This window comes from Neolamprologus multifasciatus, chromosome 6 (genome assembly GCF_963576455.1).
Source record: "Neolamprologus multifasciatus chromosome 6, fNeoMul1.2, whole genome shotgun sequence".
Classification (NCBI taxonomy): domain Eukaryota; kingdom Metazoa; phylum Chordata; class Actinopteri; order Cichliformes; family Cichlidae; genus Neolamprologus; species Neolamprologus multifasciatus.
The window spans coordinates 8,957,123-8,975,144 of NC_140444.1; the positions used below are offsets into that span (position 1 = coordinate 8,957,123).

Genomic DNA, 18,022 nt, shown 5'->3' on the forward strand with positions numbered 1-18,022 from the left:
CACTGCCATGTATTTTTAGACTATTTTTAATAACAAATATTTTAGGTTGTGTAGTAGGAAATGTACACGAAAAAGTGTGGCAATGAGCTCGCATGCATAAAAGCTAAATATGAGCTAAATATGATATTGTAGTCCATAAGTTGACCTCTGTGAAGCAAACATACAAAATGCTGTGTGCTATCTGTGAGGCTCATTTGCAATACATTAAAACCAAATCAAAACAAAGCTTTTAAGCAATGAAAGGTTCATTAAAAAAAAAATAAAAATGTAGATTTAGATTTCAAAACAATTCTATGGGGTAACTGTTGCCAAGTCATTTTGATGTCATAAGCTTCCATTCCATAATGTCACAGTTAGGTTTGATTTGGTGCTCAGAACACTTTAAGACAAACTGTATTGGATTGTAAGACAAACTTCAGACAAAAAAATAAGAAAAGCAGTCACAAAACTGAAGATGAGGGAAGAACAGCCTCCATACAAGTCGAGCTCGGTGTATAATGAACTCCGTTTTGAGGGAAAATTTTGTGATGCAATCATCAAAGTGGAGGATGTCGAATTTCCGGTCCACAAGATAATCCTGTGTAACTGCACCCCGTACTTCAGGTGAGTTGCTTACCTGATAATGGGGAGGAATTATGACGATTTATACCCCAGAAAAATGTATTTCATGGTCTTAGTCTGTGAAACGGAGCCAACAAAAAGGAATCATGGAGCTTTTGTGATAAAAAAAACGGTCACAGTCAACTGACAGATATACCCAAAACATAACGCAAACATTTGCCAGCAGTGCAGATTTCATTTTTACCTTCACACAGCTCCAGATTCCAGCTCAGTAAATGTGCCATTTACAAGAGACTGTGAGGCACTTGGTGACTGCATGAACTAAATTCAGACTGTGTTGACCTGAAGTTTCATTTATGTGTTTTATTAAGTTACATTAATATCTTATCCACTGTTATCCACACAGTAAAACACACCAGAGTTCCTAATACTAAAAAGGGTGAATGCTATTATGCAGTTATATGCTGTGCAAAAGGTTTGAGTTGCCTCTCATGTCGTTATGTTTTGCTTTAAATTAGATGATTTTTTTAAAAAGTACACTTGAGCAAAAGTTGTCGAAGGATAAGACTTTTTGGACATTTTTTACCCTTTTCTGTCCAGTCCTTGTACCTGACCATTTTCAGAGGAATGCTTTTGTTTTGTTTTGATTTTGTTCATTTGTTTATTTGTTTGTTAAGCCATTTAAGCTAGGAATGGTTATGGAAGGGAAACAGGGACTGTAATTGAGCAAAATGCACTGGAACTTCCATAAGGAAAGGAAACAGGCTGAGATATGCCAAATTACACAATAACTAGACTGAAGATCAGTGGAAACAGGCCTTATGGAGTTGATTTAAACATTTGTCATAGAGGTACCACATTGAGTGTCTAGAATCAGCTGTAAAACATGGTGGAGGCTCTGTCACTGCATTTTGTTTGGCAATAGCTTCATATACATACCGCCAATGTAATAAATCCAACACTCAAGCTCACTAAACATGTACAAACTCTGTTTTGGAGTTATATCCTCTACGGCAATATGGACTAGACATGAAAAGACTATCACAATAATCACATAGTAACACATGCAATTAGGTGATCATTTCTATTCCAGTCAATTGATTTTATATATTTATCCTACTTGTGCTTGACATGGTTTATTATCTTGTTGCTTCCACACCTTTTAAAATTCTCTGCTCTGTGTCCATCTCTACCCTCAGAGCTCTCTTCACCTCTTGGAGCGACCCAGACAAACAGGTCTTCAACATACCTGGCTTGTCTCCTGAGATGATGGCACTCATCATTGACTTTGCATACACTGGCAGTGTTTCCGTAACAGAGGAAAACGCAGTGGAACTATTCATAGCAGCTGATCAACTCAATGTAATGGACATTGTAAAAATCTGCAGTGACTTCCTCGGGGAACAACTCTGCGCAGAGAACTGTGTTGGCATTTGGCAGTTCACAAAAGTACACTTATCACCCGAACTACGTACCAAGGCCTTCCACTACATCATCAGTAACTTTGAGCACGTGGTTCTTCAGGAGGAGTTCCTGCAGCTAACTGTGGAGGAACTTGGTGATATTCTTGAAAGAGATGACCTCAATGTACAGTGTGAGAGCACTGCGTACGAAGCACTTATAAAGTGGATTAGCCATGTGCCTGCAGAACGGGAACAACACCTCATCACTCTGTTGTCTAAGGTGTATAAACTTCCATTACTACATTTAGTTTCGACTTAAATCTTCAGCATTTAAGTCATAGATTGAGTCAATCCATCTGGGTATAAGGATGCTTTAATATCTCGAGATTTTGTTCTTTTCAGCTGTAGCTAAACCACATTTAAGCAATTCTCTTGAAGATCATTAAAACTGTATCAGAAAGCTTCTCACATATTATAGAATAAATTATATTTAGTGTAGTTGCTAGGCCTATGACTAAAAACTGTCCATAACAAGTACAACCATTCTCCCCTGTTTGTGTTCCTCAGCTTTATTTTATTTTATGTCATTTGTTTTTATAGCTTTATATAAAGTTAAACTTAACACATTAGATTTAAAATTTATCTTCATTAGAACTGTACAAAGGACTTTTGTCTGTGTTGACAAAAAGGCTAATGGTGTCTCACTTTGGTCTCCCTCTTGCTAGCAATAAGAAGATTAAACAACATTACGAGCATTATCCTAAAGAAGCTTGACTTTACTAAAACTGAAATAGTTCGAATTCAATGTTTCCATTGTCTAAGTCCTATTCTCTTCTGTCATCTCTCTGTAGGTCCGACTGGGACTGATGACTGTAGACTACCTAAGGGACAATGTGCGGCTCAATCAGTTGGTGCGGACCAGTTCTGACCGTCTGTCCATGATAAAGGGTGCCATTATATTACCACAAAATATGACCAACAGACCCTATGTGTTTCGCCTCTGTCCCCATCTTGCTCGTCCCCGCCTGCCTCATTCCATCCTGCTGGCCATTGGGGGATGGAGTGACCGTGATCCAACTAACGCCATCGAGGCCTATGATTACCGGGCTGAATGCTGGGTAAACGTAACAAACAACCTGGAGCGTCCTCGTGCCTATCATGGAGCCGCCTTTCTCAACGGGTGCGTCTACTCCATTGGTGGCTTCGACAGGGTTGAGCATTGCAACAGCGTCCGTAGGTTTGACCTCACCACTCGCACCTGGAATGAGGTGGCACCCATGTACTGCCGCCGCTGCTATGTGAGCGTGACTGTGTTGAACGGGTTCATCTATGCCATGGGAGGCTACGACGGGCATGTACGACTCAGCAGTGCAGAGCGCTATCAACCTGAAATCAACCAGTGGAGTCTTATTGCATCCATGCATGAACAGAGGAGCGATGCCAGCTGCACAACACTTCACAGCCGGGTGGGTAAAGTAAAAGAGCAGGAGAGAAATAGAGTAGGGTCTCAGGCACACAGGCCTAGAGACCTGTCAGCAACCCTTTGGTAACAACCAGTTGCTAGTGAAAAATATGTATTCTTCGGCTGGTTAGGGAGTGGATGTATGAAAAACACTGACTTCTACAAATAGTTTGTGAGTGTTTGCAGACAAGTCAGAGTATTGCATGCAAATCTCTGGTGTGCTCAACAGTCTGCTAATGACCAAAGCAAACACAAGGAGGTTTGTGGTGCAACACCTTTCTTCAATTTCACACTAGTGACACCCATCAACCTCCAGCTACCACTTGCCAACCAGTCAGGGAATACACATTTTATACAGTGAAGTGAGGTGCAAGATAGGTCACAAACTGGTTTCTAAGCTAGAGTGATGAAGGCCTAAATTGAACCAAACTACACCTGTAAAACTACCTGTATGCCCGTAATAGTGATGATAAGGAAAACAAAAGTAATTAAAAGAATTAGCTTTTTTTAATTTTTGAAAGGCAGGGACTAAATGTCTAAATGTCAGTCTGTATCAGAAGAATTTATAGTGTTCATTGTTATGTTAAGTCCATCCATCCCATCCATCTTCATCCGCTTTATCCGAGGCCGGGTAAAGCGGATTAGGCAGCAGCCTAAGCAAAGAGGCCCAGACCTCCCCCTCCCTAGCCACCTCCTCCAGCTTATCCGGGGGAACACCAGCCGAGAGATCTCTCCAGTGTGTCCTGGGTCTGCCCCGGGGCCTCCTCCCGGTGGGACATGCCTGGAACACCTCACCCAGGAGGCGCCCAGGGGGCATCCTTGTCAGATGCCCGAACCACCTCAGCTGGCTCCTTTCGATGTGAAGCAGCAGCGGCTCTACTCTGAGCCCCTCCCGGATGGCCGAACTTCTCACCCTATCTCTAAGGGAGAGGCCAGCCACCCTTCGGAGGAAGCTCATTTCTGCCGCTTGTATCCGCGATCTCGTTCTTTCGGTCACTACCCACAGCTCGTGGCCATAGGTGAGGGTAGGGACGTAGATCAACCGGTAAATTGAGAGCTTCGCTTTTACACTCAGCTCCCTCTTCACCACGACGGACCGGTGCAGCGTCCACATTACTGCAGCTGCAGCCCCAATCCGTCTGTCGATCTCCGGCTCCCTTCTCCCATCACTCGCGAACAAGACCCCGAGATACTTGAACTCCTCCACTTGGGGCAGGAACTCATCCCCGACCCCGAGTGGGCACTCCACCCTTTTCCGGCTGAGAACCATGGCCTCAGATTTGGAGGTGCTGATCCTCATTCCCGCTGCTTCACACTCGGCTGCGAACCGTTCCAGTGCGAGCTGGAGGCCCTCACCCGATGAAGCCAACAGAACCACATCATCCGCAAAAATCAGAGATGAGATTCTGAGGCCACCAAAGCAAAAGCCCTCCGCCACTTGGCTGTGCCTAGAAATCCTGTCCATAAAAATTATGAACAGAACCGGTGACAAAGGGCAGCCCTGGTGGAGCCCATCACCCACCGGGAACGAGTCCGACTTATTGCCGGCAATGCAAACCAAGCTCTTGCAACGGTTGTATAGGGATCGAATGGCCCGTAGCAATGGGCCAGACACCCCATACTCCCGGAACACCTCCCACAGGACACCCCGAGGGACACGGTCGAATGCCTTCTCCAAGTCCACAAAACACATGTAGACTGGTTGGGCAAACTCCCATGCACCCTCAAGTATCCTCGAGAGGATAAAGAGCTGGTCCAGTGTTCCGTGACCAGGACGAAAACCGCATTGTTCCTCCTGTATCCGAGGTTCGACTAGCGGACGAACTCTCCTTTCCAGCACCCTGGCATAGACTTTCCCAGGGAGGCTGAGGAGTGTGATCCCCCTGTAGTTGGAACACACCCTCCGGTCCCCCTTCTTAAAGATGGGGACCACCACCCCGGTCTGCCAGTCCACGGGTACTGCCCCTGATCTCCACGCAACATTGCAGAGGCGTGTCAACCAGGACAGCCCTACAACATCCAGAGCCTGCGAACCTGCGACCATATGTTCTGGACACTCGGGTAAAGAGAGGGGCTGAGCTGTCAACTGATCACCACCTGGTGGTGAGTTGGATCAGGTGGCGGGGGAGGACGCTGGACAGACCCGGTGCACCTAAACGCGTAGGGAGGGTGTGCTGGGAATGTCTAGCAGAGGCCCCAGTCCACGAGATCTTCAACGCACACCTCCGGCAGAGCTTCAACAGCATTCCGAGGGAGACTGGGGACATTGAGTCCGAATGGACCATGTTCAGCGTCTCCATTGCCGAAGCTGCTGCATTGAGTTGCGGCCGCAAGGTGGTTGGTGCCTGCCGTGGTGGTAATCCCCGAACCAAATGGTGGACACCAGAGGTGAAGGGAGCCACCAGGCTGAAGAAGGAGTCCTATCGGGCTTGGTTAGCCTGTGGGACTCCGGAGGCAGCCGACAGGTATCGACAGGCCAAGCGGAATGCGGCTGGGGCAGTGGCTGAAGCAAAAACTCGGGTGTGGGAAGAGTTCGGAGAGGCCATGGAAAAAGACTTTCAGACTGCCTCGAAGAGATTCTGGCAAACCGTCAGGCGTCTCAGGAGGGGAAAGCGGTGCTCTACCTGCACTGTGTATAGTGCTGGCGGAGTGCTGCTGACGTCGACTGAGAGAATTGTCAGGCGGTGGAAGGAATACTTCGAGGACCTCCTTAATCCCACTGACACGTCTTCCGAGGAGGAAGCAGAGTCTGGGGATGAGGGGAATGACCCGCCAATTTCCGGGGGCGAGGTCACTGAGGCAGTTAAACAACTCCTTGGTGGCAGAGCCCCTGGTGTTGATGAGGTCCGCCCCGAGTTCCTGAAGGCTCTGGAAAACAAAAGTCATTAAAAGAATTAGCTTTTTTTTTATTTTTGAAAGGCAGGGACTAAATGTCTAAATGTCAGTCTGTATCAGAAGAATTTATAGTGTTCATTGTTATGTTGATCATGTAAAAGAAAAAGATTTTCAAAAAGCTTTTAAGTTCACAGAATATAATAACATGCAACTTTAAAAGTTGAAAAATATACTAATATATATATATATATATATATATATATATATATATATATATATATATATATATATATGTATATATTATTTTAAAATGAAATTGAATTTTAATGGATTTCCTTCATATGGGTGGGTGTTAAAAAAGTATAATATTTCTTTATCCTTGAAACAATTATAATTGTATTTTTTAGTTGGACTCTAAAGTACTGAATATCAGTTTTACTTCAAAAATGATGTGGGAACATTTCCCTTACAGGCAACATTGTTTCCAAATGAAATCTAAGAAATGTAAAAATTACTTAATGTCCCTTTTTTTGTCTTCAGATTTACATTTGTGGTGGATTCAATGGGAACGAGTGTCTGCAGACAGCTGAATGTTACAACCCAGAGACCGACCAGTGGACGATGATCAGTCCCATGAACAGTCGCCGCAGAGGGATAGGTGTCATTGCATATGCGGATCATGTCTTTGCAGTAAGAACTGAAAGTAGTGCTGACGCTCGCGTAACATACAAGTCACATCTGTAATGTGCCTTGATCAGCAAGGCTGACAGTTCGGGTTAAAAAAGAATTTTGCCAACTTTGTTTTGTATTTATCAATTATCAGATTCCTATCCTGCATGTATTTTTTTCATTTCACGATGTAAATGTGCCCCATTTCCAAAATGTTGATGATTTCACTAATGATTTCACATCTCTTCATGTGAAACCCACACAACAAAATTGGTATGGCCCAGATCTGGCCCACACAATGTGCTTACACATGGCCCACATACCGCAAAGAATGATGGCCCTTTAGTGGCCCAGATCTGGTTTGCCAGACGTGGCCCACACATGGGCCAGCACAAGGCCAGTTGTAGATACACTGCTGGCCCTGCTGGCCCTGTGCTGACCCAGAACAGTTTCAGCTGATATAGCGCTTTTCTACTCTCTACTCTCCCGGATTACTCAAAGTGCTCTATACAAACTGCCACATTCACCCAATCACACACTTTCTCTGAACTGAGTGGTTCCTAACTACATTCATACACATCCTTCACATGCAGACTGGAGGAGCCAGGGATCAAACCACTTCATTTCACCCATGCATTTACTTTTAGGTTGGTGGCTTCGATGGAAACAACCGTCTGCGCACCGCTGAGGCTTACAACCCACAAACCAATACGTGGAACCTCGTGTCCTCTATGTTGACCCGCCGCAGCAACTTTGGCATTGCGGTAATCAATGATCGCCTCTTTGCTGTCGGGGGCTTCAACGGCTTCACCACCACTTTCAACGTTGAGTACTACGACGCTTTAACTAACCGGTGGTTTAAAGCATGTGACATGGGGATTTTCCGCAGTGCCCTGAGCTGCTGTGTGGTGTCCGGACATCCCAACCTGTCTGATTACACCATTCCTCGTGACAGGCTGACATGTTTAAATGTGCCAGAAGAAGCAGCGGAGTCCACGTAACACCTTTACAATGCAATACTGCCATGTGTCAACATCTGGGACTCCAACATGAAGGACTGAAATAAATCTTTAGAACATCAATCCGCTGGTGGACTGGACATTTTTTTGTAGATATTTCAAAAACGTTAAGTGTGTGTGTGAGGAGACCGTGCACTGCAGATACTGGGTTTCGTCAAGTGAACGCCATTGCAACAATAACAAATTTTAAAGATTTTTTCATTCCCTGTAAGGTATGGCTGCTGAGTAGAACAGACATGCACAAAGGGTGACCAGATCACGATAAGTCACATGTGGGACTTTTCCAAGTCTTCCTAGGTAAACACAACAAGAATAAAGGGAAGCTTTTACTCTCCCTTGTTAATTCAGCTGGGGTTCTGTCTAGTAACAGACTTTACGCTTGAGTAGGGATGTATCCATAGGTCTTTTTTGAGCAATTTCTGACAATTTATGAATCTTTAACAAATATTACACACATATACTGTGTTGCTTCACATCATCTTTTCTCTTGTGTGAAACAGAAAAATAACTCTATTTCTCAGTATGTATTTAATGTGCTTTGTGGTATTTTCCTCTATATTGCATAGAATTATATATTTGTTTATGATAAAAAAGCATGACCTTTTTATTTACTAAGGAAACTCCGGTCTTTATGTGTTCAGGGAGGTTGCTGTGATCTGCTCTCAGATCCGCTATCCACTGAGCATTGCTGTTATGGGTTGCGTCCTTCTCCCACATGCTCTTCCAGTATTGCTCCATGTCCAGCGTTGGTGGTGCTGTTCTCATATTGTTCCCCTGACACTGAGAGTACACCTTGGATGGTTCTGTGGAGAACAGCTGGTTTATTCTCCTGCCTTCGATCTCTCTGGTGTACCTCTTCAAGCGGCTGGCCAAGTTGTTGCTTGGCAGTTTCCAAGATCTCAGGTGTGGACGGCTTGCTGTACTTCTTAGGCACCTTCTTTGTCACTGTGATGACATCAGCCACACATGGGTAAATCAGTCCATTTTTTCACTTTATTTGTTTGTTTTGCAGTTTTCTTCATTAATATAATTCATTAATCATTTGGTTAAACCTAACACTGGTATTATGAGGCGTGCACATAGTAACATTGTGTGGTTTTTCTAAAATGTTTTGTTATATTAATTATGTTTCTCTTTTTTTGAGTTACCTGGGTTTGGGCGGTGGCTGTTTCCTGTCTGGGCAAATGGCGTGGCTGAGAACTCTGGGAACAAAATGCCTGCTCAGCAGGACCAACCATGGGCTTACCAGGAGCAGGGGTGTTTTAGGTTTAGTTAGGTTATTCTGTGCTTAGTTAATATTAGTGTGTGTTTTTGTTTTCCCCCTATTGTGTGTAAATGGTTTGGCCAAATCATTATAAAAGCTACCCTCATGTGTCTTTGTAATTCGGTCAGTTTGTGAGTTAAGTTGTGTCTCACTTTGTTTAAGTTTCTGGAAATTACTTTTCTTAGAGTTATATTTAGTTGACCTCTTTTATGGGCCTGCTAATTGTGTTTTTGAATTTTGCCATTTTTGAACTTTTTGAGGGTTAAAATAAAGAAAACCCTTTTTGAAGATATTTTTTGCCTGTGTCCTCTATGCTTTGGCTGCTTGGTCCCTCACAGTCATACCATTCTGCAGCTCAGATAGTTTGCTAACCTCTCTCCGTGCTACCTTGAGAGTACTGCTCCTTGCGGCTATTCAACTTGTAGCCAAGCATCTCACTGATCACTGCTGCCGTGTTGTAGATCAGCTTGTTAGTCTTGGAAATGGTGGTGGTATCGTCTATAGTGCAGCATTCACATGTTCTAGTAGATCCTCTGAGGGTACTTCACGTACATGTTCATTAGTCGTTAATAAATAGTGACACGTTTTACACTTTACAATAAGGCTCCCATTGATAGTTGCAGATATTTATAATGCACTGATAAAATACAATAGTATATGTTTAAAAAATATCTTTACAAATGCCTATTGTGCTTACAAGGTAGTAACTTAGTCTGAAATGTTTAATATAGCAACTCTAGATGAAATATATAAGTGAATAGATCTCTATTTGGCAATAAACTGGTCAGGTTTTTCTCTTTCTTCTCTCTTTCTTTAATGCGTAACATTTATTAATGGTTTATAAAATGTTTGAAGCTTAATTAATAACATAGCTTTAAACTATTTATTAGCCATCTATAGGGGGAGTCTTATATCCCCCTGTCCCACATTTGGGACAGGGGGAAAAAGCATAAAATGCTGTGCAGTCCCCCTACCTGCACAACATGAAGGTTGAAGCAACACCAACACAGCACCTTATTGCAGTAAACCAACGTGTAGACAGTGATTTGCAAAGCTGTTCATAGGAACAACTTCCCTCCATGGTGGTCTAACCTTTATTCTGATGCTGAATTGACTGATTCATGAATTTACTGTAAACATTTGTTACATTTTTCTTATTGCAAGCAGAAGGCTGTCCTGGGATTGTTCCTGCTGCTCCACTTTATTTTACAAAGACTCTAAATCAAACTCTTCCCATTATAATTTTCTAATTTTGGGATGATGTTTTCATACACACATCTACATCTACATCAAACCAGGATTGTCACATCCAACCTGCTTTTAGTCTTATATATATATTTTAGTCTTATATCTTTGAGCAATTGGTCAGCAGCAGATCTGCTACGCGTGTGCAGTCTGTGCTCAGACAGGTGACTGCTTGCACCTGTCTGAGGTAACACTGTCAAGCACCGTCATTATAGCAGTCTTGTACTATATATACAGTACATATATTATAGTGTTGGTCTATAAAATTTCTCTAGAACACAAACCTGTGTTTTGTTTGTTTATTTGTTTGTTTTTTACTACTATAGTACATCGGTAAAGTTCAGGAGCCCATTTTTCCAGCTAGGTAAAAGTCTAATACAATCCAAGAAAACAGCTTAGCCATGAATCATGCTATGTAATATCTGTTTGGCACTGCCATGTATTTTTAGACTCATATTTTTAATAACAAATATTTTAGGTTGTGTAGTAGGTAAAGTACCGGGGCAATAATGAAATGTACACGAAAAAGTGTGGCAATGAGCTCGCATTCATAAAAGCTAAATATGAGCTAAATATGATATTGTAGTCCATAAGTTGACCTCTGTGAAGCAAACATACAAAATGCTGTGTGCTATCTGTGAGGCTCATTTGCAATACATTAAAACCAAATCAAAACAAAGCTTTTGAGCAATGAAAGGTTCATATTTAAAAAAACGTAGATTTAGATTTCAAAACAATTCTATGGGGTAACTGTTGCCAAGTCATTTTGATGTCATAAGCTTCCATTCCATAATGTCACAGTTAGGTTTGATTTGGTGCTCAGAACACTTTAAGACAAACTGTATTGGATTGTAAGACAAACTTCAGACAAAAAAATAAGAAAAGCAGTCACAAAACTGAAGATGAGGGAAGAACAGCCTCCATACAAGTCGAGCTCGGTGTATAATGAACTCCGTTTTGAGGGAAAATTTTGTGATGCAATCATCAAAGTGGAGGATGTCGAATTTCCGGTCCACAAGATAATCCTGTGTAACTGCACCCCGTACTTCAGGTGAGTTGCTTACCTGATAATGGGGAGTAATGATTACTGATTTATACCCCAGAAAAATGTAATTCATCATCTTAGTCTGTGAAACGGTGCCAACAAAAAGGAATCATGGAGCTTTTGTGATAAAACGACGGTCACAGTCAACTGACAGATATACGCAAAACATAACGCAAACATTTGCCAGCAGTGCAGATTTCATTTTTACCTTCACACAGCTCCAGATTCCAGCTCAGTAAATGTGCCATTTAAAAGAGACTGTGAAGCACTTGGTGACTGCATGAACTAAATTCAGACTGTATTGAGCTGAAGTTTCATTTATGTGTTTTATTAAGTTACATTAATATCATATCCAGTGTTATCCACACAGTAAAACACACCAGATTTCCTAATACTAAAAATGTTGAATGCTATTATGCAGTTATATGCTGTGCAAAAGGTTTGAGTTGCCTCTCATGTCTTTATGTTTTGCTTTGAAGTAGATGATTTTTTAAAGGTACACAATAGTTCTCGGAGGCTTTATTGAAGACTTTCAAAGGTTTTGATTGGACATTTTCCACCCTTTTCGGTCCAGTCATTGTACCTGACCGTTTTCAGAGGAATGGTTTTATTTTATTTTATTTAGGGCAGCACGGCGGCACGGTGGTTAGCACTGTTGCCGCACAGCAAGAAGGTCCTGAGTTCAATACCACCATCAGGCCGGGGTCTTTCTGTGTGGAGTTTGCATGTTCTCCCCGTGTTTGCGTGGGTTCTCTCTGGGTACTCCAGCTTCCTCCCACCGTCCAAAGACATGCAGCTTGTGGAGATAGGTTAATTGGATAATCCAAATTGCCACTAGGTGTAAATGTGCGAGTGAATGTGAGTGTGAATGGTTGTCTGTCCCTGTGCGTTAGCCCTCCGACAGACTGGCGACCTGTCCAGGGTGTACCCTGCCTCTCGCCCTATGACAGCTGGGATAGGCTCCAGCGCCCCCTGCGACCCTGAAAAGGATAAGCGGAAGCGGATGGATGTTTATTTGTTTGTTAAACCATTTAATGCTGACCTATGAAAAAGGAAACTGGCTGAGATATGCCAAATTACACGATAACTAGACTGAAGATCAGTGGAAACAGGCCTTATGGAGTTGATTTAAACATTTGTCATAGAGGTACCACATTGAGTGTCTAGAATCAGCTGTAAAACATGGTGGAGGCTCTGTCACTGCATTTTGTTTGGCAATAGCTTCATATACATACTGCCAATGTAATAAATCCAACACTCAAGCTCATTAAACATGTACAAACTCTGTTTTGGAGTTATATCCTCTATGGCAATATGGACTAGACATGAAAAGACTATCACAATAATCACATAGTAACACATGCAATTAGGTGATCATTTCTATTCCAGTCAATTGATTTTATACATTTATCCTACTTGTGCTTGACATGGTTTGTTATCTTGTTGCTTCCACAACTTTTAAAATTCTCTGCTCTGTGTCCATCTCTACCCTCAGAGCTCTCTTCACCTCTTGGAGCGACCCAGACAAACAGGTCTTCAACATACCTGGCTTGTCTCCTGAGATGATGGCACTCATCATTGACTTTGCATACACTGGCAGTGTTTCCGTAACAGAGGAAAATGCAGTGGAACTATTTATGGCAGCTGATCAACTCAATGTAATGGACATTGTAAAAATCTGCAGTGACTTCCTCGGGGAACAACTCTGCGCAGAGAACTGTGTTGGCATTTGGCAGTTCACAAAAGTACACTTATCACCCGAACTACGTGCCAAGGCCTTCCACTACATCATCAGTAACTTTGAGCAGGTGGTTCTTCAGGAGGAGTTCCTGCAGCTAACTGTGGAGGAACTTGGTGATATTCTTGAAAGAGATGACCTCAATGTACAGTGTGAGGACACTGTGTTTGAAGCACTTATGAAGTGGATTAGCCATGTGCCTGCAGAACGGGAACAACACTTCATCGCTCTGTTGTCTAAGGTGTATAAACTTCCATTACTACATTTAGTTTCGACTTAAATCTTCAGCATTTAAGTCATAGATTAAGTCAATCCATCTGGGTATAAGGATGCTTTAATATCTCGAGATGTTGCTCTTTTCAGCTGTAGCTAAACCACATTTAAGCAATTCTCTTGAAGATCATTAAAACTGTATCAGAAAACTTCACACATATTATAGAATAAATTATATGTATTTAGTGTAGTTGCTAGGCCTATGACTAAAAACTGTCCGCAACATGTACAACCATTCTCCCCTGTTTGTTCCTCAGCTTTATTTTATTTTATGTCATTTGTTTTGTTATATAAAGTTAAACTTAACACATTCGATTTAAAATTTATCTTCATTAGAACTGTAGAAAGGAATTTTGTCTATGTTGACAAAAAGGCTAATGGTGTCTCACTTTGGTCTCCCTCTTGCTAGCAATAAGAAGATTAAACAACATTACGAGCATTATTCTAAAGAAGCTTGAGTTTACTAAAACTGAAATAGTTCGAATTCAATGTTTCCATTGTCTAAGTCCTATTCTCTTCTGTCATCTCTCTGTAGGTCCGACTGGGACTGATGACTTTAGACTACCTAAGGAACAATGTGCGGCTCAATCAGTTGGTGCGGACCAGTTCTGACCGTCGGTCCATGTTAAAGGGTGCCATTTTATTGACACAAAATATGACCAACAGACCCTATGTGCTTCGCCTCTGTCCCCATTTTGCTCGTCCCCGCCTGCCTCATTCCATCCTGCTGGCCATTGGGGGATGGAGTGGCCGTGATCCAACTAACGCCATCGAGGCCTATGATTACCGGGCTCAATGCTGGGTAAACGTAACAAACAACCTGGAGCGTCCTCGTGCCTATCATGGAGCCGCCTTCCTCAATGGGTACGTCTACTCCATTGGTGGCTTCGACAGGGTTGAGCATTTCAACAGCGTCCGTAGGTTTGACCTCACCACTCGCACCTGGAATGAGGTGGCACCCATGTACTGCCGCCGCTGCTATGTGAGCGTGACTGTGTTAAACGGGTTCATCTATGCCATGGGAGGCTACGACGGGCATGTACGACTCAGCAGTGCAGAGCGCTATCAACCTGAAATCAACCAGTGGAGTCTTATTGCATCCATGCATGAACAGAGGAGCGATGCCAGCTGCACAACACTTCACAGCCGGGTGGGTAAAGTAAAAGAGCAGGAGAGAAATAGAGTAGGGTCTCAGGCACACAGGCCTAGAGACCTGTCAGCAACCTTTTGGTAACAACCAGTTGCTAGTGAAAAATATGTATTCCTCGGCTGGTTAAGGAGTGGTTGTATGAAAGACACTGACTTCTACAAATAGTTTGTGAGTGTTTGTAGACAAGTCAGAGTATTCCATGCAAACCTCTGGTGTGCTCAGCAGTCTGCTAATGACCAAAGCAAACACAAGGAGGTTTGTGGTGCAACACCTTTCTTCAATTTCACACTATTGACACCCATCAACCTCCAGCTACCACTTGCCAACCAGTCAGGGAATACACATTTTATACAGTGAAGTAGGTGCAAGATAGGTCACAAACTGGTTTCTAAGCTAGAGTGATGAAGGCCTAAATTGAACAAAACTACACCTGTAAAACTACCTGTATGCCCGTAATAGTGATAAGGAAAACAAAAGTAATTTTAATTAATTTTTGAAAGGCAGGGACTAAATGTCTAAATGTCAGTCTGTATCAGAAGAATTTATAGTGTTCATTGTTATGTTGATCATGTAAAAGAACAGACTTTTCAAAAAGCTTTTAAGTTCACAGCATATAATAGCATGCAACTAGGGAAAAACATAAACTCTTAAAAAGTTGAAAAATATACTAATGTCCGTTTTTTTTCTCCGTTGTCTTCAGATTTACATTTGTGGTGGAATCAATGGGAACGAGTGTCTGCAGACAGCTGAATGTTACAACCCAGAGACGGACCAGTGGACGATGATCAGTCCCATGAACAGCCGCCGCAGTGGGATAGGTGTCATTGCATATGCGGATCATGTCTTTGCAGTAAGACCAGAAAGTAGTGCTGACGCTCGCGTAACATACAAGTCACATCTGTAATGTGCCTTGATCAGGAAGGCTGACAGATTTGGCAGTTTTGCTAACTTTGTTTTGTATTCATCAATAATCAGATTCCTATCCTGACCACAGGTTCAGAGAAGGCATTCTCACTCATTAATTTAACTGATTAGTGATGTTTCTGCTGCATGTACTTTTTCATTTAGAGACAATTTCAAAATTATTCCCCAACACCTTTTGAAAAATAAGCCAAGTGATTAGCACTCATTCTCTTGGGACAGTACGTATTTTAGCTGTAAATTTGTCTTACTAGTTGCCTTAAACCCACTGATTTAGTTGATTTGCTGCTATACCCTTTGGTAAAAAGCAAAGATTGTGTAGTCTCACCTTCGGAGACATACTTCTTTATTTAGCTAGCTACTCTTGAAGATTTATTTTCTATTTACACTGTCTCTATTCAAAAATGAAAAAATTATTATCAGCAGAATGCAGTGACCTTATCCTGGTGCTGACCTGCTGAAGAAAGGACTGAAACTCAATGCTCCTTTTTGAAATAAAGCCAAAAGAGCTGTGAAGACAACTGAAAACATAAATACTTCACAATCATTTTACCCATGCATTTACTTTTAGGTTTGTGGCTTAGATGGAGACAACCGTATATGTCTAGACATTCCCAACAGATGGGCCTGGGAGAATGCAAATAGTGGAACGTTAATGGGCCTTATTCGTTTTTTTTAACAAATTTCATGTAAACTCCATATAACGGCATGAGAGTATGTCGGGTAACTTTTCGCTTTATCCAGGTAAAACCAATCAAAGTATTTCCAGTAGTCAGACCACATCAAAAGCAGCATCTGATTGTGTCTGCTACAAAATTAAGGCAACTTTGGACAATATTGCAACTTAATTCTTCAGTCACTTTCTAGAGTATCGCAGAGCACCTGCTATCGTAAGTATAGCAGGTGCACTTTCTTAAAAGGGTGCTCTGAAACTGGTTTCAATTACAGTCAGTCATTTCACCCATGCATTTACTGTTAGGTTGGTGGCTTCGATGGAAACAACCGTCTGCGCACCGCTGAGGCTTACAACCCGCAAACCAATACGTGGAACCTCGTGTCCTCTATGTTGACCCGCCGCAGCAACTTTGGCATTGAGGTAATCAATGATCGCCTCTTTGCTGTCGGGGGCTTCAACGGCTTCACCACCACTTTCAACGTTGAATGCTACGACGCTTTAACCAACCGGTGGTTTAATGCGCGTCACATGAGGGTTTTCCGCAGTGCACTGGGCTGCTGTGTGGTGTCCGGACATCCCAACCTGTCTGATTACACCATTCCTCGTGACAGGCTGACACGTTTAAATGTGCCATAAAAAGCAGCGGAGTCCACGTAACACCTTTACAATGCAATACTGCCATGTGTCAACATCTGGGACTCCAACATTAAGGACTGAAATAAATCTTTAGAACATCAAACCGCTGGTGAACTGGACATTTTTTGTAGATATTTCAAAAACGTTAAGTGTGTGTGTGAGGAGACCGTGCACTGCAGATAATGGATTTCGTCAAGAGAACGCCATTGCAACAATAACAAATTTAAGATTTTTTCATTCCCTGTAAGGTATGGCTGCTGAGTAGAACAGACATGCACAAAAGGTGACCAGATCATGAACATGTGGGACTTTTCCAAGTCTTCCTAGGTAAACACAACAAGAATAAAGGGAAGCTTTTACTCTCCTTTGTTATTTCAGCTTGGCTTCTGTCTAGTAACAGACTTTACGCTTGAGTAGGGATGTATCCATAGGTCTTTTTTGAGCAATTTCCGACAATTTCTGAATCTTTAACAAATATTACACACATATACTGTGTTGCTTCACATCATCTTTTCTCTTGTGTGAAACAGAAAAATAACTCTATTTCTCAGTATGTATTTAATGTGCTTTGTGGTATTTTCCACTATATTGCATAGAATTATATATTTGTCTATGATAAAAAGCATGACCTTTGTATTTACTAAGGGAAATTCAGTTTTTATGTGAGCAAGTAAAATTGAATAAAATTGAATTACGTTTGCAAAATAGCGCAAAAACTCAAAAGTGACCTGTACATGAATAAAATGTGTTTTTCCTGTAGTGTTTCACCTTAAAGCACAAATGTCAGCCTCATGATGTCACTGGAGTAAATACCAATGGGTCACCAAAGTCAGAGTCATCATCTGTGGATGAAGAATTTCTGTACAAAAGCCTCGGCCAATCCAGTGTCAAGACAGAGTGCACTCATTTTACAATCTATTTGAAAATAAAATCTGATATTATTGCATTTGCAATGTGGCTAGAGCCTTAGATTTACTGTTTAGGAACCATAAATGTGTGGACTACTGCCACTGCTGAAGCAAGCCATCAAGCTGTTGTTGAGTCTGCGTCATACTGAGCCAAAGCGTTGGATCAAGCAACAGACAGAACAGTCGACAGTGCCATCTCTTGAGCAATGCTTTGGCA

At 42.2% G+C, this 18,022-nt stretch overlaps 2 protein-coding genes across 2 annotated transcripts; both read left to right on the forward strand.

The window, feature by feature from the left end:
* Positions 1–454: 454 nt before the first annotated feature.
* LOC146516346 (kelch-like protein 10) lies at positions 455–8,012 on the forward strand. Its single transcript, XM_085163100.1, has 5 exons — positions 455–603; positions 1,761–2,244; positions 2,816–3,430; positions 6,802–6,951; positions 7,578–8,012. Exons 1-5 carry the CDS (start codon positions 455–457, stop codon positions 7,929–7,931), a joined length of 1,752 nt encoding a protein of 583 aa, XP_085019226.1. The 3' UTR covers positions 7,932–8,012.
* Positions 8,013–11,225: 3,213 nt separating this feature from the next.
* Positions 11,226–17,000, forward strand: LOC146516347 (kelch-like protein 10). The gene is made up of 5 exons (XM_085163101.1): positions 11,226–11,509; positions 12,999–13,482; positions 14,050–14,664; positions 15,365–15,514; positions 16,565–17,000. Exons 1-5 carry the CDS (start codon positions 11,361–11,363, stop codon positions 16,895–16,897), a joined length of 1,731 nt encoding a protein of 576 aa, XP_085019227.1. The 5' UTR covers positions 11,226–11,360; the 3' UTR covers positions 16,898–17,000.
* Positions 17,001–18,022: the final 1,022 nt, after the last annotated feature.